Source organism: Lithobates pipiens, unplaced genomic scaffold (genome assembly GCF_037356315.1).
Source record: "Lithobates pipiens isolate NorthernLeopardFrog02 unplaced genomic scaffold, aLitPip1_a1.2 Scaffold_22, whole genome shotgun sequence".
Classification (NCBI taxonomy): domain Eukaryota; kingdom Metazoa; phylum Chordata; class Amphibia; order Anura; family Ranidae; genus Lithobates; species Lithobates pipiens.
This window is the reverse complement of record NW_027507784.1, coordinates 307,612,518-307,639,155: the sequence shown is the minus strand read 5'-3', so window position 1 is coordinate 307,639,155 and position 26,638 is coordinate 307,612,518. Positions and strand designations below refer to the sequence as shown.

The 26,638-nt window shown below is 46.2% G+C and overlaps 1 protein-coding gene across 4 annotated transcripts in view; it reads left to right on the top strand.

Moving 5' to 3' along the window:
- Window positions 1-26,638, top strand: part of GRID2IP (Grid2 interacting protein) — a 270,139-nt gene that overhangs the window by 142,666 nt on the left and 100,835 nt on the right. For all 4 annotated transcript variants that reach the window (XM_077449341.1, XM_077449340.1, XM_077449343.1 and 1 more), the window contains 4 exons: window positions 17,486-17,737; window positions 19,523-19,608; window positions 22,101-22,170; window positions 23,507-23,601. In XM_077449341.1, the coding sequence (XP_077305467.1) occupies window positions 17,486-17,737; window positions 19,523-19,608; window positions 22,101-22,170; window positions 23,507-23,601 (503 nt within the window). The remainder of the gene's footprint in view (window positions 1-17,485; window positions 17,738-19,522; window positions 19,609-22,100; window positions 22,171-23,506; window positions 23,602-26,638) is intronic.

Below are 26,638 nucleotides of genomic sequence, written 5' to 3'. Positions count from 1 at the left end.
GTTTTGCCTTTCATTTCTATTTTAAACTGAGTGGGGTGTTTTACAAGGTGAGGGTTCACAGATACCGTATTGATCGGCTTATAACACGCAACCCAAGTTTAGGAGGGAGGTTTAAGGAAAAAAACTTTTAGGAGGGAAGTTTAAGGAAAAAAACGTACATTTTAAATGCCCATCAATTCAGCCTTATCAGTGTCCATCTGCAGCCTTACCCATCATTGCAGAATAATCAGTGTTCATCTGCAGCCTGTCCCAAGTGTCCATTTGCAGCCAGCCTGTCCCAAGTGTCCATCTGTAGTTGCCGAGATAGAGCCGGATGTCCTGTGCACTCGGCTCCTCCCGACTCCTCTCGCAGTCCTGCCCAGTCCCGCCCCTTGGCCCGGCTCCTATGATGGACACAACACCTGTCCAATAGCGGGACGTAAATGCTAGGAGGCGAGACTGGGAGTGACTGTGAGCGGAGCCGGGCCTAGCTGAGTGCACAGTACACTTGGCTCAACTCGGTCTTTGATGACCCACTTCTCTTCCCCTCAGAGACAGCGGGGATCGGCGTATATCATGCACCCGCGATTTTCCCCTGATTTTAAGGGAAAAAAAGTGTGTGTTATACGCCGATAAATACGATACTTTAAAAGAGATGTTGCATTATGTATGTACAGCAGCATATCTCAAGGTATGCTGCTGTACATATGTAATGCAAAATCTCCTAGTAAGTGTTTGATAAGAGCTGCTGAATGCTGCTTTTTCTCTGCGACTCCATGTGAGTGGGATTTAACCCTGGCAGAATGAAAGGTTAATATTTTTTTAAGCAGCAAACGATTAAAACAGTGTATAAACCTGTTTCCTGTTTTGTTTGGTAAAGGCGATTTTAAAGACCACATTAAAAAAAAAAAAGGCAACCCGTCAAAGAAAATCACAAGACACTTTGAGCTTTGTACTCTGTCTGAACCCTGAGAGATGAATTTCCATCCTTTGATCTGAAAATACCAAGGTGGCAGACATAGGCAGCTGCAGAGAAAGCCGGGGCTGACGGATGGTGTGTGCATGCTGGCAAGCTGACTTTTATCTTGCTGCTGGGATAATTATACGATGAGCCTCGCTATGCCAAATCCTCTGAGGCTTGCTTCAGCTCCTTGTGGAAATGTCAGCACTGTTGGGAGGAGAGGAAAAAGGAAGGAATGAGGGAAAAATTAAACGTTTGGGAGAGAAAGGGTGGATGCGAAACAGCGGATCAAATCAGTTGTCATGCTGCAACACCGTGAAATAAGATGTGAGAGTTTGGTCCTTTTGTAGAAAAGTGTCTGGAAAGAAAAATGGGCAGTGTTGCTTTTATTGTTAAAACTGAATCCCAGCTAAATCAAGAATTGAAATACAAATAAGGGATCTGCTTTACCTCCCAAAGGATTTGTATTTCTATCCATTCATTCCAGACAGTGCAGCCACTTTGATGACCTGGCATATTTTCTATTGGAATTTAAGCAACGCCTTGCCTCCAGCTTGTGATTGGACAGTAAAGGAGGAGCAGGGAACTGATGAGCTCAAACCAAGCCTGGAATAGTCATAGGGCACACCAGGATTTTGCCCGGTGGGCCGGGGCTACTGGGCCACATATCCTAACAAAAGATGGCTAATGCAGGATGAAAGGAATCGTACACCTTGAAGACCACTCTGGTTTATGCAGGCAAACCACCGGGACCCTTGGATCCGTGAGAGACCAAATGAGACACGGGAAACAGGCTTGAGTGTGTGTTCTTATGATCTCTGACTTTTATTGAATACAACGGTAGTATATATACTAGTAAAAATACATGTCTAAGGGTTTTTACAAGTACTTTTTTATCAAGAGTTAGGCTGCTTGACTAGATAACAAGAAATAGCTAATTACTTGCTGACACAAATTCTGCTTAACCACAATATCTCATAGGGTGTGGTTCTATGCAAACTTTTAAGCTGATTATGGTAAAACTCACACACACGAAAAGTTCACTTCTGCTTTATGTGAATAGAGGAGAATCTAAGATGGAGTCAGTTGTTTATACATTCTATTACAATCCCCTCTTAAGTCCTAAAAAATTACTTACTTAAAGAGGAAGTAACCCCTGATGGGTTTATTTCTTCTTTTTCTCCTTGCAAAGGTAAAGCATAATGGGCTACTATGCATCGCATAGTAGCCCATTATGTGTCACTTACCTGACACAGGAGCCAGAGATGTCACCTCTGTCCCCTGTAGTACGGAGCGTCCATCTTCTTCTGGGTATCACTGCTCCGGCCACTCACAGCACAGGAGCAGCAATGACGTCACTCCCGCACATGCGCACGGGAGCCACCACTAACGGCATATCGCTGTTAGCAGGGGCATCCTGCTAACAGCGATAGTGTGCCTGCGCGCTGCTGTCTACGGCGCATTAGCTGTAGACAGCGGTGCCTCTCTTTTTGTAAATATCTCCTAAACTGTGTAAGTTTAGGAGATATTTCTTGGACCTACAGATAAGCCTTAATTTAGGCTTACGTGTAGGTCAAAGGGGTTCAGGGCCGGATTAACATAAGGGGCTATTGGAGCTGCAGCTCCAGGCCCCTTTCTCAAGATAGGCCCATTTGTCCAAAAAAAAAAAGTAAAAAAAAGAAAAGAAGATCGACTTTGAGGATTGTAACTTGGCGATCAGGAGTCACAGAGACCCCACATTTGGGGTATAGGTAGCTAAATACCCACTCCAGCACTGGTTAAAATATGGGGCTGTTATCATCTATGGTTCCGGAGATACGGGGCTTCTTGCGTAGCCTGTCAGAAGCTACATACAGAGCGGCCAGTTTAAATACAAGCTGGAACATTGCAGCAGACTGAGAGGATGACCTCACGTGCTTACAATAATTATTTGTATATTACTTATGATAATTAACCCCTTGCCACCCAGGCCCATTCTGAGACTTCTCTCCTACATGTAAAAATCATCATTGTTTTTATGCTAGAAAATGACTCAGAACCCTCAAGCATTATATATTGTTTTAGCAGACACCCTATGGAATAAAATGGTGGTCTTTGCAACTTTTTATGTTACATTATATTTGCGCAGCAATTTTTCAAACTTTTTTTTAGAAGAATTCATTAAAAAAAACACTAAAGTTAGCACGATTTTTTGTTGTGTACTAAGCGATGCTTTAAATTTTTTTACAGGTTACACGTTTAGAGTTACAGAGGTCTAGTGCTAGAATTATTGCTCTCTCTCTAACGATCGTGGCTTATGTAACCTGTGTGTATCTGCTCTGATACTAACCAGTGCTTACCCAGGGACTGACTAGTATCTCTCCCCAGCCTGTCCCCACACACCCTCTCACCTGCTGACCTGTGAATGGGGCGATCACTCCCGCAGTGTTATTGTGTTCTGCCAGTGAATACAATGATCAGTGTTGCTAACTATAACTGGCAGCACTGATTGTTTTGGGGAAAACCTGACAGGCTGGTTGTACTCAAGTCGGTTAATAGGTTGACTTGTGTAAAACCAGCTAGCCCATACATAGATCGACTATGGCTGGTCTCTGCTTAATTGGTGTATTTTCAATCCATGTATGGCCCGCTTAACCACTACGCAGTCCCTAAACATCCTTCCACAAACCTTTACATTTTTCCTTCCCAGATTACTTCATCCTCCTCTCCTATACATAGTGCCCACTGTCATACTCTCCACACTTCTCTCCTATACATAGTGCCCACTGTCATACTCTCCACACTTCTCTCCTCTACATACTGCTCACTGTCATATCCTCCACACTCCTCTGCTGTGCATACTGCCCACTGTCATACCCTTCACACTCCTCCTCTCTTGTACATAGTGCCTGCTGTCATACACTTCTCTCCTGTACATAGTGCCCACCGTCATACCCTCCACACTCCTCTCCTGTACATACTACTCACTGTCATACCCTCCATACTCTTCTCCTATTCATAGTGCCCACCGTCATACCCTCCCTCCACACTCCTCTCCTGAAATTGCTACTTACTGTCCTACTCTCCACACTTCTCTCCTGTACATAGTGCCCACTGTCATACCCTCCACACTCCTGTACATATTGCTCACTGTCATACCCTCCACACTCTTCTCTTATACATAGTGTCCAATGTCATACCCTCTACACTCCTCTGCTGTGCATACTGCCCACTGTCATACCCTTCACACTCCTCTGCTGTACATAGTGCCTTCTGCCATACCCTCTGCACTCCTCTCATGTACATAGTGCCCACTGTTAGACCCTCCACATTCCTCTCCCTCACCTGCACATATTTCCCACTTTTATATCAACCATACTCCTCCCCTATGCCTCTTACCCACAAAAACTGTTCTTTAAAATTATACTGAATATCCTCAATGTTACCAGCTCTAGAATGGGCACTTTTGTTAGTTCAACTAAAGGAAATCTCACAGTCCTCATATTTGTTCTGCCCAATTATTAGTACTTATTTAATTTTGTAATTACTATTGTGATGTATAGAGGAACATAAGGGATGCCAGCTACTCTAAATATAGCACTTGTACTTCTAGTGGGGCGTGGTCTGGAGCTACATGGAATAGGACGTGCGGTGTAGGAGCTCCGCTCGAGACATATCCTTATACTGATCCTTTGGGCCTTTTCTTTCGGGAATCCTCGCGCTGCCGGACCCTGGGACTCCCCCGCTTGAGATGTCTCCCCCTAAACGCTCCGGTACGGCTTCCAAGCTCGACAAATTCCGTCGGGAGGACCGCGACCCTGCCGAGGAAGATGGCGCCACGCAGCCCTCCGAGTGCAGCACACAGCCCGCCAACGACACTGCCCGCGTGCTCGAGGCCATAGCGCTCTGCCAATCGACCCTCACCTCCAGGATCGAAGAGGTGAAGGTGGACATATCCTTAATCCGGCAGGGTATCCACAGACTCCGGGAGCGGGTAACAGAGGCCGAGCGTCGGGTCGGCCACGTGGAGGACGGCCTGCACCCCCTTCAAGTTGCTACTGAACAGATGCAATTCCAGCTGACCTCCATCCTCTCCAAGCAAGACGATATGGAGAACCGTCTCCGGAGGTGTAACCTCCGGTTTGTGGGTCTACCTGAGCGTTGCGAAGGAGCTGACCCCCCCACATTCTTGGAGAACTTGCTGGTCACCACCTATGGCCGCGAGGCGTTCTCCACGACCTTCGTGGTGGAACGCGCCCATCGCCTTGCTGCAAAGCCGCCCCCGGCGGGGGCCCCGCCGAGAACCCTCATCGCCAAGTTCCTCAATTTTCGCGACCGCGACACCATCCTTAGACTCACGCGGGAGCGAGGCAACATACCGTTTGACAACGTAACAGTCGCAGTGTACCCGGACTTCTCCTCGGAGGTACAGAAGAAGAGAGCCAAGTTTGCTGAGGCGAAGTGCCAGCTACGTGTACTCCACTTGCCCTACGCGATGCTCTTCCCTGCTCGCCTCCGAGTGACCAGAGATGGCAGGTCCCACTTCTTTGAGGATCCACAGGCCGTTTTTGCTTGGCTGGAGCGCCGCGGAGAAGCCGGCCGCCCAGATCCTTAAGGTCCGGATCCCGTGATGGACGCCACACACCCGGCCTACGGACAAAGCGCAACTCTGGACATGTGAGTCTTTATCGGGGGCCCCCCCCCCATGCCATCTCCCCTTCTCTCCTTGGTCCCCCCTGCGGGTCACATGCCATCCCCGGACCCTGGCACGGCGTGCCCACATCCTGCACCACACGCCCGTATCTATGCCACTTAGTCTCGGGCGGCCCTTGCTGACCCGTCCTGTTTGGGTACTGATTTTGAACTTCCTCAGCAACTGATGTGTGCTCTGCAGTTTGTTCGCCCCCCCACCGAGGCTTACTCAGTGACATTGTTGTTTCTGCAGCTCGCTACAGCTGCTCACAAGCCTATGTTTCCCTGGCCGGCCTCCACCCCTCCGCCTCCGGAGGTGGCAGGAGAGTTGAACCTGCTTAGTCGGTCCAGCGTTAAAGCAGTACTTTGGTTACCTTTTTTATGTTATGTGCATTTTACAGTATTTTTATTTCTGCTGCAAGGGGACTTATGCAATATTATCCGCTGTGCATTTCTTTTTGGGACTATTAATGTGTTTAAAACTGCTATTGGAGGTGGGAGAATTTGCGGGACTATACACTTATTGCATGTCACATGGCCTCCCTTAAGATCTTGACATGGAATGTGAGGGGCTTGGGTGATCGGGCTAAGCGGGCTGCGGTTCTGTCTCATGTTAAGTCACAGCGGGCGGAGGTTACGATTCTGGTGGAAACTCACCTGGTAGGCCAAACACAGTTATGCCTCAAGAAACCCTGGGTGGGCTGGCTCTATCAGGCCCCCCACACCTCGAATTCCAGGGGTGTGGCGGTTCTGATTGCAAAAACAGCTCAGTTTCAGCTACATAGCTTGCAATCGGACCCTCAGGGCCGCTTTCTATTTCTCCATGCCACTATCGGTGGCTTGGAACTCCTTATCCTTGCTTTTTACATTCCCCCACCATTCACTTTTGCTGCGTTGCAGCAGGGTGTTACATTTATGGCCCAGCACCCCCAGGTGCCCGCTGTTTGGGCAGGTGATTTCAATATGGTTATAAACCCCCTGCTTGATAGACTGAGCCCGCTGGCCTCGTCACCTCGGTCCCAGGCTGTTACTAGGTTTGGGAGGTTCCTGGGGGAGTTCGCCCTTACGGACACATGGAGACACAGACATCCTTCACTCGCACACTACTCCTGCTTTACTCCATCCCGCTCAGCCATGTCACGTATAGACCTGATTCTTATCTCGCCCCCCCTCCTTCCCCATCTCCTTGACGCGGGGTTTGGGGCCCGGGTGCTCTCTGATCACTCCCCTTACTGGGTCCGGCTGCGTCTGCCGGGTCCCCCTGGACCCCGTGGCTGGAAACTTAATCCTTTCTGGCTAACCGTTCTACCGGACCTGGACTCAGTCCAGCGTGAATGGGACATTTTTTTCCACACCAACGAGGGCTCCGCCTCGTACGGCTCCGTCTGGGAGGCCTTTAAGGTGCATGCTCGTATGATCCTCTCTTCACGCATCTCCAGACACAAGGCTTCCTCCAAGCGCCTACTCGAGCAGGCGGAGGACAGTCTGCATGCACTTGAGCGGGCCTTTCGGGCTGACCCGTCGGAGGCTAATGCCTCCCTGCTGAAGCTACAAACTAGGGTTACAGACCACCTCCATCATGAAAAGGCCAGGAAGGGCATCTTCTACGCTAAACAGCGCCTGTTTGAATTCGGGGAGCGCGCCGGCAAATTACTCGCATATATGGCCCACCTGGACCATAGGCCCCCGGTAGTGGTGTCCCTTAGGGACACTGGTGGGCGAATTATTACTGATCCCGACTTGGTGGCGGAGGAGTTTGGATCCTTTTATTCGGGCCTGTACTCCTCCACTGCTCAGTACACCCAGGTTGAGCTCGAAGAGTTCCTCGACAATGTTCCCTTCCCGACCCTCACGCCTGAGCAGAGATTACAACTTGAAGCGCCCATCACATCCGACTGTGTGGCAGAGGCCATGTCATCGCTTCCCACCTCTAAGGCCCCGGGGTCTGACGGCCTACCCCTGGAGTTCTATGCCCAGTTCGGCGAGACTCTGATCCCCCAATTGACTAAACTATATTCACATATATTCGACTCCGCCACCCTTCCTAGGTCCATGGGAGAGGCCCTAATAGTCCTTATCCCCAAACCAGGCAAGGACCCGCTACTTCCTGAGTCTTACCGACCCATTTCCCTGCTCCAACTAGATGTTAAGATCCTGGCCAAAATTCTTGCCCTACGCCTGAACAAAGTTATTAACTCCTTGATACACCCTGATCAGACCGGGTTCATGCCCCAGAGAAACACAGCATTTAATCTTCGGAGGCTTCACATGAATATACAAGCCCAACACTCTGAAATTGGTTCAAGGGTGGTTGTCAGCCTGGACGCCGCCAAGGCGTTTGATACTGTCGAGTGGGGTTACCTATGGGAATGCTTGCGCAGATTTGGTATAGGTCCCAATTTTGTTAAATGGCTCCAACTGCTTTATTATGCTCCCATGGCACGTATTCTGGTAAACGGCAGGATCTCCCCTCCCTTCTCGCTCTCCAGGGGGACTCGTCAGGGCTGCCCCATCTCGCCGCTCCTATATGCTCTGGCGGTGGAGCCCCTGGCCACGGCCCTCAGGTCTCACCCTGACATCCGTGGGCTTCGCTGTGGCGGTCTGCATGAGGTGGTCAGCCTGTACGCGGACGATATGCTCCTTTATTTAGCGGACGCTGGCCCCTCATTGCAGGCTGCATTGCGAACCATCACGGCCTTTGGAGCCTTTTCTGGGCTCCAGATCAATTGGACCAAATCCCAAATTTTGCCACTTGACCTGGGGCCTCCCACCGCCGAGCAGGCGGCCTTCCCGCTTGCTAGGGCAAGCACCATCAAATATCTTGGAGTGCACGTCTCCAGGTCCCTCTCAGATTTCCTCGTCCTCAATGTTGAGCCCCTATTTGATACTCTAAAATCCAAAACGCAGGTGTGGTCCCGTCTTCCCCTGGGGGTGATGGGCCGAATAAATTTAGTTAAGATGATACTCCTCCCCAAGCTTTTATACGTTTTCTGGCAGGCACCACTACGCATCCCTCCCCGTATATTTAAATCCCTAGAATCGATCCTCAACACGTTCGTCTGGGGCTCGTCCCGACACAAACTGCCATGGCGGGTTTTGAAATGCCCCCCAGACTCTGGCGGGACTGCCCTTCCGGACCTGTTCCTGTATTACCTTGCATCACAGCTCTCCCACTTTTTTCACTTTCACCACACTGACAGGCCCCGATACACCGCCCTGGTATGTTCACAGGCACCTGGCCCGCTGACCCACCCTTTTCAACTTTTATTTTGCGGCCCCCCCCTCCCTCTCACTTCAGGACACGGGCACTCTATGCTTTCGCATCACCGCAAGGTCTGGTACCTTGCCACACAGCTGAGCCAGGCCCCATCCCCCCACTCTCACACTCCCCTATGGGATAATCCTGATATGTCAGAACTTGCCCTCATCCCGGATTCTGGGCTGTGGGCAAGTAGGGGGGTCATCTATCTCCACCAGGTGGTGTCCAATGGGATGGTTAAATTGTTCCAGGCCCTTAAAGACGAATTTGATCTCCCCAATTATATGTTATTCCGTTATCTCCAGCTCAGACACGCGCTCCACACCCAGTTTGCCAATCACGTCCCGAGACTTGGAACTCCGGTTTTGGTTGATACAGTATTGGGTCTGGAGCACGCACAGTTGATTTCACGGTTGTATACTTACCTGCTGACTCCGACTGCCTTGACTGTCGCCTCTCAGGTCCGTTCTCGGTGGGAGGGTGATCTTGGAGCAGTGTCGACCGAGGATTGGGACGAGGCTTTGGCGAACCACAAAATGGTGTCGCCTAAGCTCTCGGACCGCCTCACCCACCTATATGTCCTACACAGGTCCTACCTCACGCCCCATCGTATAGCCAAGTACAGGCCTGATTATGATCCCCGTTGTCCCCGCTGTACTTCTTCAGACGCCTCCTTCTACCACCTAATTTGGGCATGCCCGATCATACAGGGTTACTGGGCACAAGTTGTCCAGTTCCTTCATGATCGCATGGGCTCCCCGCTGTCGTTATGCCCTAGACAATGCCTTCTGGGGCTCCTCTCTCTATCTGAAAGCGATAAATACCTTAACATCTTTCTACAAGAAACCTTATTTCAGGCCAGAATGCAGATAGCCAGAACATGGTTAAGGGGCAACCCCCCTACTTTACAACAATGGATAAGAGCGATTAATGTTACTCTCCCCCATAAGAAACTGCTATACTCTCATAGAGGATGCCCCTATAAATTTAATAAAATTTGGGATGGGTGGCTGGAAGACCCAGCCACTTGTAGTGTCGAGGACTAGGTGCTCCTCTCTTGCTGCGTCAGCGGATTTCCCGTAGGGTCGATATCTCTCTCCTTCATGCCAACCTTTATTGTACAGTTATCTCATTGCCCTGTGTCTCATGTATTAATCTTGCAACTGCCCAAATGTTTCCAACCCTTGTATGTGAAATGCACTTTTTTGTGTTTGTGGCGCCTGTTGCGCCAGGCGATGCTGTTATTAACTTGTCTCTTATGCTCAATAAGGCCGCATTTTGAAGTTAAAAATATAGCACTTGTAAAAAAAAAGTCCCTGAAAATATTTTTTAAATGTTGACAACTATGCGCTTAGGCACTGCCCAAGGGCCACAGGGTCAGTAGGGGGCCCCATGAGAGGCTCCTGTGATATTAAAGCGGTAGTAAACTTTTCTAACATTACTAATTTTTAGAAGCTAGGTTATGCCATAATGTACAAGTATGCACAGCATATTAGCACATGCCCTGCTTCTCCTCTCAAGACTGTTGCTGCCGACGGTGCTCCCCCTTTATTATTACAAATGCTATTGTTGACATTTTAAAATACTCATACTCAAATAGAGACTATACAGTGACTGATTTTTTGCGCCATCTGAGCCCAAATATTTCTCTATTAGGACATTAGGGTACACTTAAATTGTCAGACTGAGCCCTCCAGTGCTGTGCTGTGATCAATCCGGCGGGGCCCGGGCACTTCCATCTTCATCCGGTCTTCCTTCTGGGTTCTGTGCCTTCAGTCACTTGCCTTGGCCAGGCTGCGTTGATGTCATTCCCACACATGCTCATGTGCATCCTCTCTCTCTCATCCCCCCCTTTCTCTCTCATCCTCCCTCCCTTACCCCTCACACCTCTTTCATCCCCTCTCTCTCTCTCTCATCCTCCCTCTCTCTCTTTAATTTAATTTGTTATAACAAAAAATTGTTTGCATTTTTATTTATTTATTGTTTATAAAAGGCCCCGCCAAAATCCTCAGCACCAGGCCCATGATGTTCTTAATCTGGCCCTGAAGGGGTTTGTAAGGGTTTACAACCACTTTAAAACACCAGTTGGGGGAATGACTTCTACACATTATTGGAAAAGTAATGATGTTGCTTATGTAGCACTAACCCCCGAAGGAACGGTTGGTTTGATTGGGCTTACCGTTACCTTCTTCTCCTCGATTTGTGTCTAGGAGTTTCCCATGGTAGATGGCCCAGTAACTTTAGAGACTCATGACAGATCCACATAAAACTGATTTTTATTTGCAAAAACAAACAGTCTCTTAAAATAGGATCAGAGGGTTAGGAAGGAAGTTCAGGTACTCTTAGTGTCAAAGTCAATAATAAAGGACTCACTTACTTTGACTAAATCCAGAGAATAGCCATTCACAACTGGATGTTCACTCAAGTTGTATAGTCCCTCTCTCACAAGGCCTAGCAGCCAACAAGGTGCTTTACTCAGGAACAAGTCTCTGCCACAGACGTTGTTGTAGAACATACAGGAATACGTCTCTGCCACAGACGTTGTAGAGCATTCAGGAAACTAAAACTTGTAGAACACTCATGTGATACCTGGATCTTTCAGCCAGCTTGGCGATACCCACGAGACTGGATTCACTTAGGTACTTCAGCCCCACTAGGCTCTTGCTAAGAAGCCAACCCATACGTGGCCTTCTTCTTCTCCCGGATAGCTACGAAGTTACTGGGCCTCTCCATCTACCGGAGATGGCACCGGACCACCTCTGAATCCTTCTTTAGTTTCCTTGCCTCGGGCTAGCCAGCCCCAAGACAATAAGTCGGGTGGATCCGCACCCCAGGCCATAGCCTTCCTGGGGGTTAATCAAGAGGATCAGGACCATGGAGACAGAACATACTTCTGGACCGGAAACCCCCGAACCACGTGACATTCGCATCTTAAGTACCCTCTCCCAGAAAGCACAGCAAGAGTGACACTCCCACTGGGCGGGCTCCGAGAGAAGGTAACCTTAAAGCACCCAACCAGACTGTGGTTCCACGCCTGCCAGAAGAGACAGTGCCGCCCTGTGGCCAGGCTGAACATTCTAAAGTCCAGACAGACTGATGCTGAGGTCCAAATTTAGAACAATTGTACCCAAACCAAACTGCAGTTCAGGTGTAACCTTAAAGTTCAAAAACTTGATATGTTGGTTAAAACAACGGGAGGAGTTCCATTGGACCAGTACCGGTCTGTGGCCTGTTGATGACACAGCAGGAGGTGGGCAGCGGTCCGGAGAGGGCTAGCACAGACCCCATCGCCTCTCACCTCCCGCTATGCAGCAATGCCTGTGTCTCCTCTACTGGCCCCTGGAGATCTCCAGCTCCTCTCGCCCAATGCTCTGCTGATAGGATAACATTGTTGGGGGGTGGGAGGAGCTGGAGATCTACACAGAGAGCAGGAGTCTTTTCATATTAACAAGCGGGTAATCACCTGCTTGTTAATATGATCCAGATCTTCAGCTCGCCCTGCCAATGATTTCATCCTATCAGCAGAGCAGGGGACGGGAGGAGCTGGAGATCTGCAAAGAGAGCTGGAGACTTTTCACATTAACAAGGAGGTAATCACCCGCTTGTTAATATGATCCAGATCTGCAGTTCCTCCCTGCCCACTGGATGACATTGTCTGTCTGTGGGGTGGGAGACCCTGGCGAGGACACACAGGCTAGATCCTGCCTCTGCACTGCCGAAGGTAGGACTGTCCGCGGGGGGGGGTTGGGTGCTCGGGGGCTGTGATTGCTTGGTGCACTGTAATGTAAAGGGGCACTGTGATATAAAGGGGACTGCACTGTAAAGGGGCACTCTACTCATTACAGTGCAGTCCCCTATATATCACAGTGCCCCTTTACATTATAGTGCAGAGGAGCGACTCTCTGTATATCCCGTCACCAACACAGCCCCCCCCCCCCCCCAAGAAAAACAGAAATGGAAGACGCGCACACCTAGTACATTGCCAAAGTGGTTGCTCAATTTGCAACTGACAAAAGGCCATAAAAACAATGCATGGACATGCACAGAACACAGGGTACAGCTAATGCATTTCGGGGGTGCACCCCCTTCCTCAGAGCTAGGCTAACACCAACCAGCTGCAGTGAATAAAGATGAATGAAACACCACTTTTTACACTTTAATAATGTACAGTCTAATTCAGTATTTATGACTCATCTGCACTGATTTCTTTACAGCGCACACCAGCAGCCACAGTATAATGCAGTCAGTGGTGTGAGTCGCTGGCGTGAACGAGCCCTTATGGTAAAAATCACCCATACATGACTTGAGGATTGCAAGCAATACTCCAGATTCAAGCATGGACTGCTAAAGCTGAGTCACTCTCAAGTCCGAACACACTACAGTACACAAGTGCATGTTATTGCTTACTAGCTATTCAGTAATAGTTTCCATTCCTCCATAGAAAAAATAATGATCCTTTTCATAAATGCACTAGAAATTCTCGATGAACCCTCTGCACACTGCTATATACCCTTTCTAGCAAACTTTGCAATAAAAAAACAGGGATTAGTTCACACATAGTGCAACGCATGTTTAAACTGGCCAACTGGGTCAAAGTAATCCCTCTATGGCCAGTCCCTTAAAGTGATTGTAACGTATCGTTTTTTTTCTTCTATAAAAATAATAAACATAATATACTTTCCTGCTCTGTGGCAGTGAATTTGCACAGCCTGGATCCTCCTCTTCTCGAGTCCCTCTTCTGTGATCCTGGCCCCTCCCTCCTATTCAGTGCCCCCACAGCAAGCATCTTGCTAAGGGGGCACCTGAGCTGAGTCACAGCTCCCTGTGTCCATTCAGACACGGAGCCCCGACCTGGCCCCGTCCCCTCTCTCCCCTGATTGGCTAGCTGACTTTGATTGACAGCAGTGGGAGCCAATGGCGCTGCTGCTGTGTTTCAGCCAATCAGGAAGAAGAATCTCGAATGGCTGAGACACTTGTGGACATCACTGGACAGAGAGGGACCTCAGGTAAGTGTTAGAGGGGCTGAGGGGGGCTGCTGTACACGGAAGGTTTTTTATGTGGACACACTCCTTTAGCAACTGATGGGTTACAGTGTCTTGAAAAAGTATTGACACCCCTTGAAATTTTTCACATTTTATCATGTGACAGCCAAAAAAAAAAGTATTTTATTGTGATTTTATGTGATAAACCAACACAAAGTGGCACATAATTGTGAAGTGGAAGGAAAATGATAAATGGTTTTCCAAATTTTTTACACAGAAATATGTGAAAAGTGTGGGGTGCATTTGTATTCAGCCCCCCTGTGTCAATACTTTGTAGAACTACCTTTCTCTGCAATTAAAGCTGCAAGTCTTTTTGGAGATGTCTCTATCAGCTTTGCACATCTAGAGAGTGACATTTTTGACCATTCCTCTTTGCAAAATAGCTCAAGCTTTGTCATATTGGATGGAGAGCATCTATGAACAGCAATTTTCAAGTTTTGCCACAGATTCTCAATTTGGGTCTGGACTTTGACTGGACCATTCTAAAGCTTCATACATACGATCGGACTTTAAAGAAACTTTCCCGTGGATTTCTGTACAATGGGCGTTGGCCGTGAACTTGTTAAGCATACACACGATCAGACTTTTTCAACCAACTTTCACCAAATTATGTGTTTTTTCTGCTTTTACCACCGCCTTTGGTCAACTTCTGTATTGTTGTCTGATCTTTTGCATTGGTTCTGAGCATGCGTGTTTGTAAAGTCTGATAGTTTTCTGTAAACACGATCGGACTTTGCTCCATCGGACTTATGTTGTCAAAATGTTTGTTCGCACAGCCAACATTTGTCTGATGAAAACCGAAAAAGTTTGTCCGATGGAGCGTACACATGGTCGGATGTTGCCTTTAAACAGCGAATTTGCATGTTTGTTGTCAAAAAGTCAGATCGTGTGTATGGGCCTACACATTTTGCATGTGCATGATTTCGTGTTAGAAGTTTGGTGAGTGTTGATTCGCACTTTTCTATTTGCGTTTTTCATTAACGCTTTTCATTTCATGCTTTTCAGTTAGGCCTTGGAGTTATTGCTTTGACCATATTTTTTTTGGTTGAATAATGATTTGATTTGGTATATTTTCTATATTTTTGGATGCATAGAATGTACTTTTTGGTTAAGTTCTATGGGCAGATAGCATGTCTAATTTTATTTGTTTTCTTTTTTTAATGCACAATAAAAAAAATTATGGAGATAATACTTGGCTATGTGTTTTACTTCAAATTACAGTTTGGGAGTAGGCAGTTCTATTTTAAAAAATACAATGTAAAATTGACAAGGGACACTAACATAGTTGTATCTTTGATCTTAAAAACTACAGGATAATGGTGTTGTGGTAACTTGCCCAAGTAAAAAAAAAACAAAAGCATAATAATATTATTCTTGATATCACTAGAAAAAAAAAGCGCCTTTGAAAATTTGTTTGCAATAACTATCAGTATCACCAGCAAAGCAGCTTCATTATTATCCTATTAAAGAAGAAGAGAATTGTGTGCTGAATTTGGAGATTTCATAATTTGCCACGTCACAAATGTTAATTCTCCATTACGAACACTAGTTTACAAGACTGACCGCTTCTGGCTCATCCTTGCTTCCAAGCATGCGTGTTTGTACTTCAGACTTTTGTCCAACGGACTTGTGTACTCATGATCAGAAAGTCCGACAACACACATTTGTTGGCGGGAAATTTGAAAACATGCTAGCCAACATTTGTTGGCGGAAAGTTCGACAACAATTGTCCGATGGAGCATACACATGGTCGGATTGTCCACCAACAGCCTGACATCCAACATTTCCCATGGGAAAGTCAGATCGTGTGTACAGGCCTTAGCAGGTTTTCTTCTAAGATTGCCCTGTATTTGGCTTCATCCAACTTCCCATCAACTCTGACCAGCTTCCCTGTCCCTGCTGAAGAAAAGCATCCCCACGTCATGATGCTGCCACCACCATGTTTCACGGTGGGGATGATGTGTTCAGGTTGATGTGCAGTGTTAGTTTTCCGCCACACATAGCGTTTTGCTTTTAGGCCAAAAAGTTAAACTTTGGTCTCATATGACCAGAGCACCTTCTTCCACATGTTTGCTGTGTCCCCCGTATGGCTTCTTGTAAACTACAAATTGGACTTATGTGTCTTTTAACAATGGCTTTCTTCTTGCCACTCTTCCATGCCGACCAGATTTGTGGAGTGCACAACTAATAGTTGTCCTGTGGACAGTTTTTCCCCCCTGATCTGTGGATCTCTGCAGCTCCTCCAGAGTTACCAAGGGTCTCTTGGCTGCTTCTCTGATTATTGTTCTCCTTGCCTGACCTGTCAGTTTAGGTGGACGGCCATGTCTTGTTAAGTTTGCAGTTGTGCCATACTCTTTCCATTTTTGAATGATGGATTGAACAGTGGGATGTTGAAAGCTTGAGATATTATTTTATAACCTAACCCTGCTTTATACTTCTCCATAACTTTATCCTTGACCTGTCTGGTATGTTCCTTGGCCTTCATGATGCTTTACAGAACAGCTGTCTTTTTACTGAAATTAAATTATACACAGGTAGACTCTACGTACTAATTGGGTGACTTTTGAAGGCAATTGGTTCCACTAGATTTAAGTTAGTGGTATCAGAATAAAGGAGGCTGAATACAAATTCACGCCACACTGTTTAGATTTTTTTTGTAAAAAATGTTAAAGACCATTTATTATTTTCCTTCCACTTCACAATTTTATGCCACTTTGTGTTGGTCTATCACCTAAAATCCCAATAAAGTACATTTACATTCTTGGTTGTAACATGACAAATTGTGGAAAATTTCAAGGTGTATGAATACTTTTTCATGGCATCGTATATACATGTACAAGCCATTGGGACCTGAGCACAGGTATATCTTATTTCTTTCCGTTTCATGAGAAGGCACATCTGAACCACACGCTGGGGAGAAAAGTTTCAATAATACATTGCAATGCATGTAAAAAAAGGCATTACAGTGCAACTTAAGAATGCATACCAACACGTGCACCTTATAATGTGCAATCTATGGTTTGAATAAGCCCTTAGGAGTAATGACAACTGACACTCTTCCCTATGTTTATTTCCCAATAAGTCATAAGATTGCAACTGGCTTACTGTGGCCCCAGAGTCAGGGTCATGTGCTAGGGCACCTTGGCTGCCATGGGAGGCTGATAGCTGCCCAGGTCCCTTCAAATTTAGGCTATAAACTACTATTTGCAGGCTTAAATAGCCTGTCAAACAAGACTTTATACTCCCTTTCCTCCTGCAAACATATATGTAGATTTGCTGCACCCACACCTGTTACTGGCCCAACCGGAAGTTCATCATGTCTGGATTTACTCCTAAACTCAGCATGCTGGGGAGAGGGACAGGACACATTTCCTGTATGTATGTTTACATTTATTGAGAAGGTATTTATCATGTGTTTATTTGTTCTTTATAACCGATTAAATCTTTCGGTGACAGCTCCCACATTTCCATCCAATAGGCTACCTGTCTATAAAGATGACAGTCCTATTGACGCAAATTTTCCATCCATTGGGCCAGCTCTTATCACTGTGTTTCTTTTTCTTTTTCCATCAGAATCTTTATTCCCAAGAAACATCGGCAGCGTTTTGACCATGTCGTGTCTCAAAGTCTCATCAGCAAGATCTGCCGAACCAGGACTGAGCGCAGCAACCGCCTCCGGAGAAGCCGCAGTGAGGATCATCATGAGAGGCTGTTGGTGTCTACAAGGGCAGCACAAATGCCGAACTGCCAGGACGAGCTGGGCAGGGGACTGAAGAAGAGCACTTCTCTAATAGCTGGCAGTGTGGGCACAGGAAAGCCTCATAGGTACGTAGAGTGAATGCAACATCTTTTCTGGAGGGTCAAGAGGGACTGGCTAAGGGTGCAGTGAGTGATCTTTGCCTGGAATAGGTAAGAGAGTACAGCAATGTTATAATATAGAAATACATAATAAATCAGGTGAAAAGGAGGAACCAAACTGATTCTCTTTGCCTTTGTACACACTGTCGGACATTCTGACAACCAAATCCGTTGGATTTTGTCCGACGGATTTTGTCCGAAACTGTTGCATACACACGGTCGGACAAAGTTGTCGGAAAATCCGATTGTACATAACGTGATGACGTTATTTCATTACGACGGGACTACATTCAGGCTAGTAGCCAATAGCTTTGGTCTAGGAATTTGATCTGAGCATGCGTGGCACTTTGTCCATCGGAGTAGGCTACACATGATCGGAGTATGTCCGATCGGAGCATTTTGTCGGAAAATTTTACGGACAAGTTGGAAAACTTGGTCCGTCAGAGTATCTGACGGACCAAGTTTTCCAACTTGTCCGTAAAATTTTCCAACAAAATGCTCCGATCAGACATACTCCGATCATGTGTAGCCTACTCCAACAGTCCGATGGAGACCACACAAAGTCGGATTATCCGACAAAACGGTCCAATAGGACACATTCCATCGGAATCTCCGACCGTGTGTACAAGGGCTTACTGTTTTTGCTGTCATGCAAAAACAACAACAACAACACTACAAGCTAAAACATATTTTAAAGACTATCGCCACTCAATTTCCAAACCAACTGCAAAGTCACATCAAGGAGTTGCGCTCACTTGATAGATTCTTCATAATGGAGAATAAATATTTAGGGAATCTAGCTACAAGAGAGAGAGACAGAGATGTTTGTTATGACTATTGTGGATTTGTAGGTGATAATAGGATTATTTGGATAAGAAGAATAAGATTGACAATGCAGATCTCACCACCAGGGTCTGCCATGGATGTAAAAAGCATGTGCTAGCCCGAAAGTGGTCAGCGGGAATGGGATTTCCACTCATTTTGGGAAGATTCCACTTTTTTCCTGTTTTGTCTCTAGAACAGAAAGTGAGAGATAATCTACCAAGCTGACATGAGTTTTAAATGCTCTCTTTTCTGGGCAAAACAAGAAAAAAAGGTTTGGCCAGAGACCTTAAAGAATAACTATAGTTTTCGTTCCTTTGGGGCTAAATTTGCTTCAGACCTCAAATCACTTGGTGACTTCATCCAAGGGTTGAAACCTACTTCGGCTATGCCGAACAAACGACTCAATACCGCTTTAACATACTTTATGCATGTTATTTACCTGTAAAAGCCTCCCTTATGTAGCATCCAAAAGCCCTGAGATGTTGATTTCATGGATGTAATGTCAGCAGTCCCAGCAGGCTCAGAGCTGTCACTCCAATGACTCTGTAGTATTCCCCTTCACTCTTTCCCTCAGACGCTGCATAAAAGGTTAAGTAGGGAAGTGAGGGAAGAGTAGCAGGAGCTGGGCAAGTACAGATAGTACATAGACATCCTCAGAAGAGGAAAGAGCTATGACATTCAAGGAAGGCGGAGATGGTGCTAAGGAAATAACTCTTCCTGGAGTCGTCAAATACGCTACAAAGTTTAAAAGCACATTGCAGGGTATACAAAAATAATGTATGGAAAGAAAACACACTGCAAGTAAATATTTATTAAAATTGATTCTTCTGTGCTTTTACCTGCATTTTATTTAAGTTGGTGACAGGGTCTCTATAACAAAGTCCTTTCCTTCTAGCTTCCAATGCTATGTCTATTTTTCTATTCTAGGACAGTGAGGGTGTGTAAAGGAAGCAGCAGCTTTGGATTCACTTTAAGGGGAAATGCCCCTGTGTGGATTGAATCTGTTGTGCCAGGTACGGTATTCCACTGATGGCTTTGTTATGTTTTAGCCTTCCAGCATCTACCAGTGATCACCAAACATGCTGGAAACAGTCTGACATTGGCATTGGGCAACTGAATAGCTTTAACCCAGTGGTGGAACTCCTGCTGGGAGCAAGTGGACCTTGTTGGCAGATGTCATGGTAAAGCTTAGCCCACATCCAATATATTACCTTAATGAGGATTTATGCTAAAACTTACTGTGCCTGTAAACAAATCCCAATCTTCACTTTAACCCTACCCTATAAATTTATCACTTTGTTGGAATATTCACCTCTCCATCTCTGTCCCTACCTGCATTGAAGCATACTAGAGCAGAGATCTACTGTTTCGCCCACGGGTTAAAAATATCCGCACTTACTCTCAGAAAAGCCAGAGAATGAAAAACATTTCAAAAGGCACAAAACCAAAGCAGACGTAGTAAAATTTCAAAAAGACATTTAAATCAATAGTATTCCTACTGTCTTACATAAAAGAGAGAAATGACTGCTGTAATAAAGTTAGAGTGTTATATGCAGTATTAAGACGGCTTTTACTTTCAGAAAGAAAATGGAAAAGCACTATATTTGTCACCCTGCTGCTGGTCGATAGGTGTGTTCTGTTAAAAACCACCAATCAGCTGTTTCAGCAGCACTTACAAGCAGTTATGAGGCTATAAATGTGTAGCCATTCTGCTTGGCTTTTACTTGGGCCTCTTAGTCCACCTTAGGACACCCATTAATTTCAATGAATGTTGTGTGTGACCAGTTGAATAGCAAAGGTGGCTCAAGAAAAAGCCAAGTACTCAGTAGTCTCCCACTTGTGATCCTGATGTTGGTGGCATTTTGCCAGCCTCTGAACCAACAAGAGAACAACAAGAGCACTCACCTGCTTTTACTGCACTGCCTCCTCACTGGCAACACCAACTATGGATATGCTATTGTGAACTGATAATGTTGAGAATGAGTACTCTGGGTGAATTATATTCTGCAGCTTTTCAATTAGTGAAAAGGATCAACCCTGTGGAATCAGATGACTAGTGTTTTTTGCAAATCTGGTACTGTTGATTTGCCATAAGCAACAGCCACTAGAGTGACATGACCCTTAAACAGCTGAATGTTGTTGAGCTTGGCTCAACTACTGATCAATGCCAGGTTGCTGGAATGTTGAGGTTTTACATGTTCTGTCTTCAGATGTCTTCTGATTTGCCTAAGCCCCTGTACACACGGTCGGAAATTCCGATAGAAAAGGTCCGATCGGACCATGTTGTCGGATAATCCGACCGTGTGTGGGCTACATCAAACTTTTTCCATCGGAATGTCTGACCAACAAAGTTTGAGAGCTGGATATGAAATTTTCCGACAACATGATCCGATTGGACAAAGTCCGATCGTTTGTAGAGAATTCCGATCAAAGTGCCACACATGCTCAGATCAAATTACGAGACCAAAGCTATTGGCTACTATTGGCAATGTAGTCCCGTCGCAATGAACGAACGTCATCACGTTCGAATGATCGGATTTTGTTGTCGGAATGTCCGACCGCGTGTACAAGGGCTAATGGATAATTGTGAAAAAGAGAATATCCATCAAGTCTACTAGAGCTGTGTTTACAATTACCCACAGTAGTTTCAAGGGTAGCCCAGTTTGCCTGGAATCTATTCAAACCTTAATCCTGCTTGTACAGGAATTCCCTGCCCCTCCTTAAAATTTCTCAAATCAATTTTAAGGAGGGGCAGGGAATTCCTGTACAAGCAGGATTGATGTTTGGACAGGTTCCAGGCAACCTGGGCTACCCTGGAAACTACTAGACCCAGCTCTGGTAGACTTGATGGATATTATCTTCTTCACAATTACTAATAAGACAAGCAATTAAGACTTTTTCTGAAGACAGAACATGTAAAACCTCTACAATCAGCAACCTGGAATTGATCAGTAGGGGTGCAGTGGTACAGTGGTGGTGCATCCTGCTTACAATATATGCCTATGCGACTGAAGCATTTACAAACTCAGGCTAGGTTTCATGCATAAATGAGAAGCAGATAGTAGCATTGGTATACTAAGTACCATAGCCCATGCCTGCCCTTATTTTGGATGTCGGCACTTGGTGAACTGACCTGACTTACAGCTCTTTACTCCTTTTGTGCAAGCAGAAGAGCTCACTTATTTACTAGTGGCCACAAACTTCTAAATTTGCTCTTGTATCTTGCCCAGGCCCTAAATATCAGCCTGCTTTGCATCGTGGGTAACAGGATATGCTTGATATTGGTTTTGACATCAGTTTTGAGACACCTCTAATAATATTGACAGGAGTATTTGATCTGCAGTTGACTTGCTTCTGACCTGCTTTAAGCACATGACTCAGCTAATTGTGAGAAAATGCTACAGGCAACGATTGTCCAACTTCCTCATAGTCAGCAAAGGGCAGCAGATGAAGAATACAAAGCATACGTCTTAAAGGTCGGAGCATAATGACTTGTCTCTTCCAGGCAGTCCTGCAGATGTGGCCAGTCTCCGACCTGGAGATAGAATCTTGTTCCTGAATGGCTTGGACATGAGGTGAGAAGGATAATGCAGTGTTTGTGACAACTAGGCGGCAGATGATGCTGTAAGAAAATAGGGTATTGTTCTTGTGTATATTGTATCTAAATATAAACCTTTCCCCAGACTATGCATGTTGAGAATTTACTGTCTTTCCCCCATGGTATAATTTCCCCATTGTGTTTCTCCTAGGTGTGAATTCCCATTGTTAATTGAGTCACCTATTGTTTCTGTCTGTCTGCTAATCATTTAGAGATTTGGACAGCCTTCTTACTGGGGAACTGATGCTGAACGGTCTGGGTGGTCACTGAGTCGCCTCCTCATTTGTCCCTCATTTTGGTCTGACCCATATATTGTATATAAAATGCACTTTTTATGTTTCAGAAAATGTTTCCCAGGGCTAAACCTTTCACTCAATTTCTAAATTGTTGCATTTGTAAATGTCAAAATCCAGTATAAAGGAATAGTAGTGGTAAAAACTATGTGGGTTTAACTTATCATATTTTTATATAATTCTCTTTTGAGGGGTATGGCAGGGGGTGGGTCCTATGCCTACATACGTTTGCTAATAGGTGTCCCTCATTCCCATCTTAAAAAGTTGGGAGATATGAGTTGGGCACCAGGGCGACCAATATGGAGGCACATATCCGCAGCCCTTGAGAGACTGCAGGGACACAGCACTAATTGCTTCTTTGCTGCAGATTCAATACTGGGAGTGTTTGACCACCTATTTGGGCATTAACTCTAAGTAACTAATGTGGGACTTGTGGTTTTGATAAATGTAGCAACTAAGCGCTTATCTCCATCTACACCACATATCTGGGTTTGGTCTCGTAGCCCAGAGTTGGGGCTCTCTTACCCATCTGCCCATCCGTATCTGTACCCCATCAGTTTGTCTGGTTGTGTTGGAGGGGAATATATGTGCAACTCTTGAATACTCCTGAGATAACCTGTTTTCACACTGATCTCTTTCTAACCACGCACCTCCCTGAACCCTTGAAAAAGCCGACTAGACGAACCGCGTCAGTATGAGTCATCCTTTCCTATTTTGATGTGTATTTTCGCAATAATATGATATACACTCTATAAACATGTATGTACGGTATACACAAATACGGAAGGGCTTCTATCTTCAGGGGTGTCTTGGTTGGAGCATAATGTGTGGAGATAATTTGTGATTTGATTGGGTTAACATCCCCTATTTTGTCTATTTATACCCTGATCCTAAGGTATTTCATTATCTAGTGAATATCAGTTATATTTTATAGCATACCTTTGAATAGGACTAAAAAAAAGGCAAGGCTTCCATTGGTCTTCAAAATGTAATTAATTCACCCTTCCCTTTTCTCATCAGGAACTGCAGTCATGAGAAGGTGGTGTGCATGTTGCAGGGGAGCGGGGCCATGCCTACCTTAGTGGTGGAAGAGGGGAGCATATCTTACTGTACAGGTGAGGAAAAGCAAAGATTTGGTTGAGTATTTCCTGAATGTTGAGATCAATGTGCTCAGTGCAGGAACCTAAATAGCAATCGTCTTTCCCTGTACTGATCGTTTGAGCCAATGTGAAATCTTATTTCTATGCTTCCTTGACCAGCCTTATTAAATAAGCTTGATTAAAAGAGGTTAGCCAGCTTTTCAGAATACCGCTGAACGGCAGGGTTGAGCTAATCTAAAATCTGTGTTAAAACAAATCTAAACCCAAGAACAAAAATACTATGGGGTTGATTTACTAAAACTGGGGCGCACAGAATCTGGTGCCGCTGTGCATAGTAACCAATCAGCGTCTAACTTCAGCTTGTTCAGTGAGGCTCTGTTCACACATAGGTGTTTTGAATTGTGGAAGGAATTGTCACAATTCTGCCCAGAATTTCAAAATGCACTGTTAAAATGTCAGATCGCACATCAGTGTCTTCTGGTGCCATTCATTTTAATGGCAACTAAAAACGCTGTGCGATTCTGGCATGATTGTCATGCGTCAAATCGTGCTGCAAGTGCACAAGCAAAATCGTGCGATGCATGTCGCCCACAAGAAGTTCTGGAACTCCTTTTCGTGCGATTTGGTTTGCGCTATTTGTCGCACGACAATCATGGCAGAATCTCGCCATGTTTTTAGGTGCCATTGAAATTAATGGCACTTGAAGTCGCTGATGTGCGATTTGACATTTTAACAGCTCGTTTTTAAATTGCTGGCAGAATCTCAGCGATTTCGCCCATGATTTAAAACAGCTATTTGTGAACAGAGCCTTAAAGTGGTTTTAAAGCCTGAGGGTTTTTTTACCGTCATGCATTCTATGCATGAAGGTAAAAAACCTTCAGTGTGCAGCTTCCCCTCCCCCATCCCCCACTTACCTAAGCTGGATCTTGATCCAGCGATGTGCAGGAGACCCGAGGCTCTCCCAGGTCTCTCCCTCCTGATAGGCTGAGATGAAGCAGCAGGAGCCATTGTCCATCACGGCCAGTGAAGTGGGAGTGCGGGGAGGGACTTATGGAAGCAGAGAGCCGGCTCGGGAGTGAGCATTCATGAGTGCCCCCACAGCAAGCGGAGGGGTCCAGAGTGCTGGTGAGGGACCCGAGAAGAGGAGGATCGGGGCTGTTCTGTGCAAAACTGCTGCATAGAGCAGGTAAGTATGACATGTTTGTTATTTTTGAGGTTTTTTTTTTATAAATAAAACATTTTCCTTTACAAGCACTTTAAGCTTTGCTAATTAAACCTAGAAGCTAATTGGCTACTATGCACAGCTGCACTAGTTTTGGTAAATCTTCCCCATAGTGTTCAGTTTACCCGTCCTTGGATGTGGGGGCTGAATCTCTTTTCTTTCTGGCTTTTTTTTTATTTTTTACTTTATTTTCCCCTGGTAATCCTGCTTGCAACTAAGGGTGAGCTCAAGTGTGTTCAGATCTGAGTCAGAACTCACATAAGTGAGCCCACCAGGAAGCTGTTACTTTACTAGGCCAATCATAAGCATTGAGGGCATTCCCTAGACCACAACCACATGTGTATACATACAGCTGCATGGTGAGGAATGCCTTGGCTGCTTATGATTGGCCCTGGTGGGCCCATTCAGGTGGTTTCAGACTAGGATCCAAACATGTCTGACCTCATCCCTACTACTGAAGCGATTCACTTCGCATAGGTAGCGCTATACAAGTCACTATACTACTGCATACCTCCCCAACTGTCCCTGATTCATAGGGACCGTCTCGGAATTAGAACGGGATTCCGGTGAATCGGGTCTGAGTCCCAAAATGCCCGCTGCATGTGTGGCTCCTGCATGCCGCGAGCTACAGTTTACATTGTAGCTGGCATCTCTGGCATCTCCAGGCGGCCTCTGATACACAATGCAGATCAGAGTGCACTGAACACGCCCCTCCTCCTCCTGTGTTTTCCTGTACATAGGGGAGCAGGGGAGGAGGTGGGGAGCAGCACACCACTCTGCCAGAATGTGGCTGATATGAGGCCTGTGATGATTTATACGTACACTAAACTTTCAGAAGAGGGAGGCATGGAGAAGAGGGTGAGGGGGGGGGGGGGTGGAGCTGGGATGGGATCAGGGGAAGGATGGAGCTAGGATGGGATCAGGGGATGGAGGGATCCAGGATGGGATTGGGGGGTGGATGCAGTCGGTATGGGATTGGTAGGAGGATAGAGCTGGGATGGGATCAGGAGATGGATGGTTCTGGGATGGGATCAGTGGGAAGGACGGACCTGGGATGGAATTGGGGGATTGATAGAGTTGTGATGGGAAGGGGGGATGGATAGAGCCAGGATGGGATTGGGGGAATGGATGGATCCGAGATGGGATCGGGGGAATGGATGAAGCCAGGATGGAATCAGGGGATGAATGGAGGTGGGATGGGATCAGAGGAATGGATGGAGCCAGGATGGGATCAGGAGAATGGATGGAGCCAGGCTGGGATCAGGGGGGAGAATGGAGACGGGATGAGATCAGGGGGAAGGATGGAAGCCTGGATGGGTATGGGGGATGGATAGAGTTGTGATGGGATCGGGGGGAGGGGGGTGCCGGGATAGGATTGGGAAATGGATAGACCCGGGATGCGATCGGGGAATTGCGATCAGGGAATGGATAGAGGTGAGATGAGATTGGGGGGAATTGATGGAGCTGAAATAGGATTGGGGGAATAGATGGAGCTGGGATGGAATGGGGGGAATGGGTTTTATTTAACCACATCCCCTTAAGCCCCTCCTACTGCTAAGCGATTGGTCACGCCCGCATTTTACCGTGGGCTGCAGGTCTTGCCCCTCCTCCAGTGTCCCTCATTATGAAGTTCATATGTTGGGAGGTATGCTACTTCCACCTGAAACCCAGACACAATATTCCAATAGGAATGTGGCTGGGAACAGGGCCCAAAAAGAGGATGAGAGGGCACTATGGACATCGCATTACTATTCTCTTTGCACCGCCCAAAGGTGTCCAGGTCTGTTACAATCCTATAGTGTATGCTAAAAAGCAAAAAATTTGCTTTGC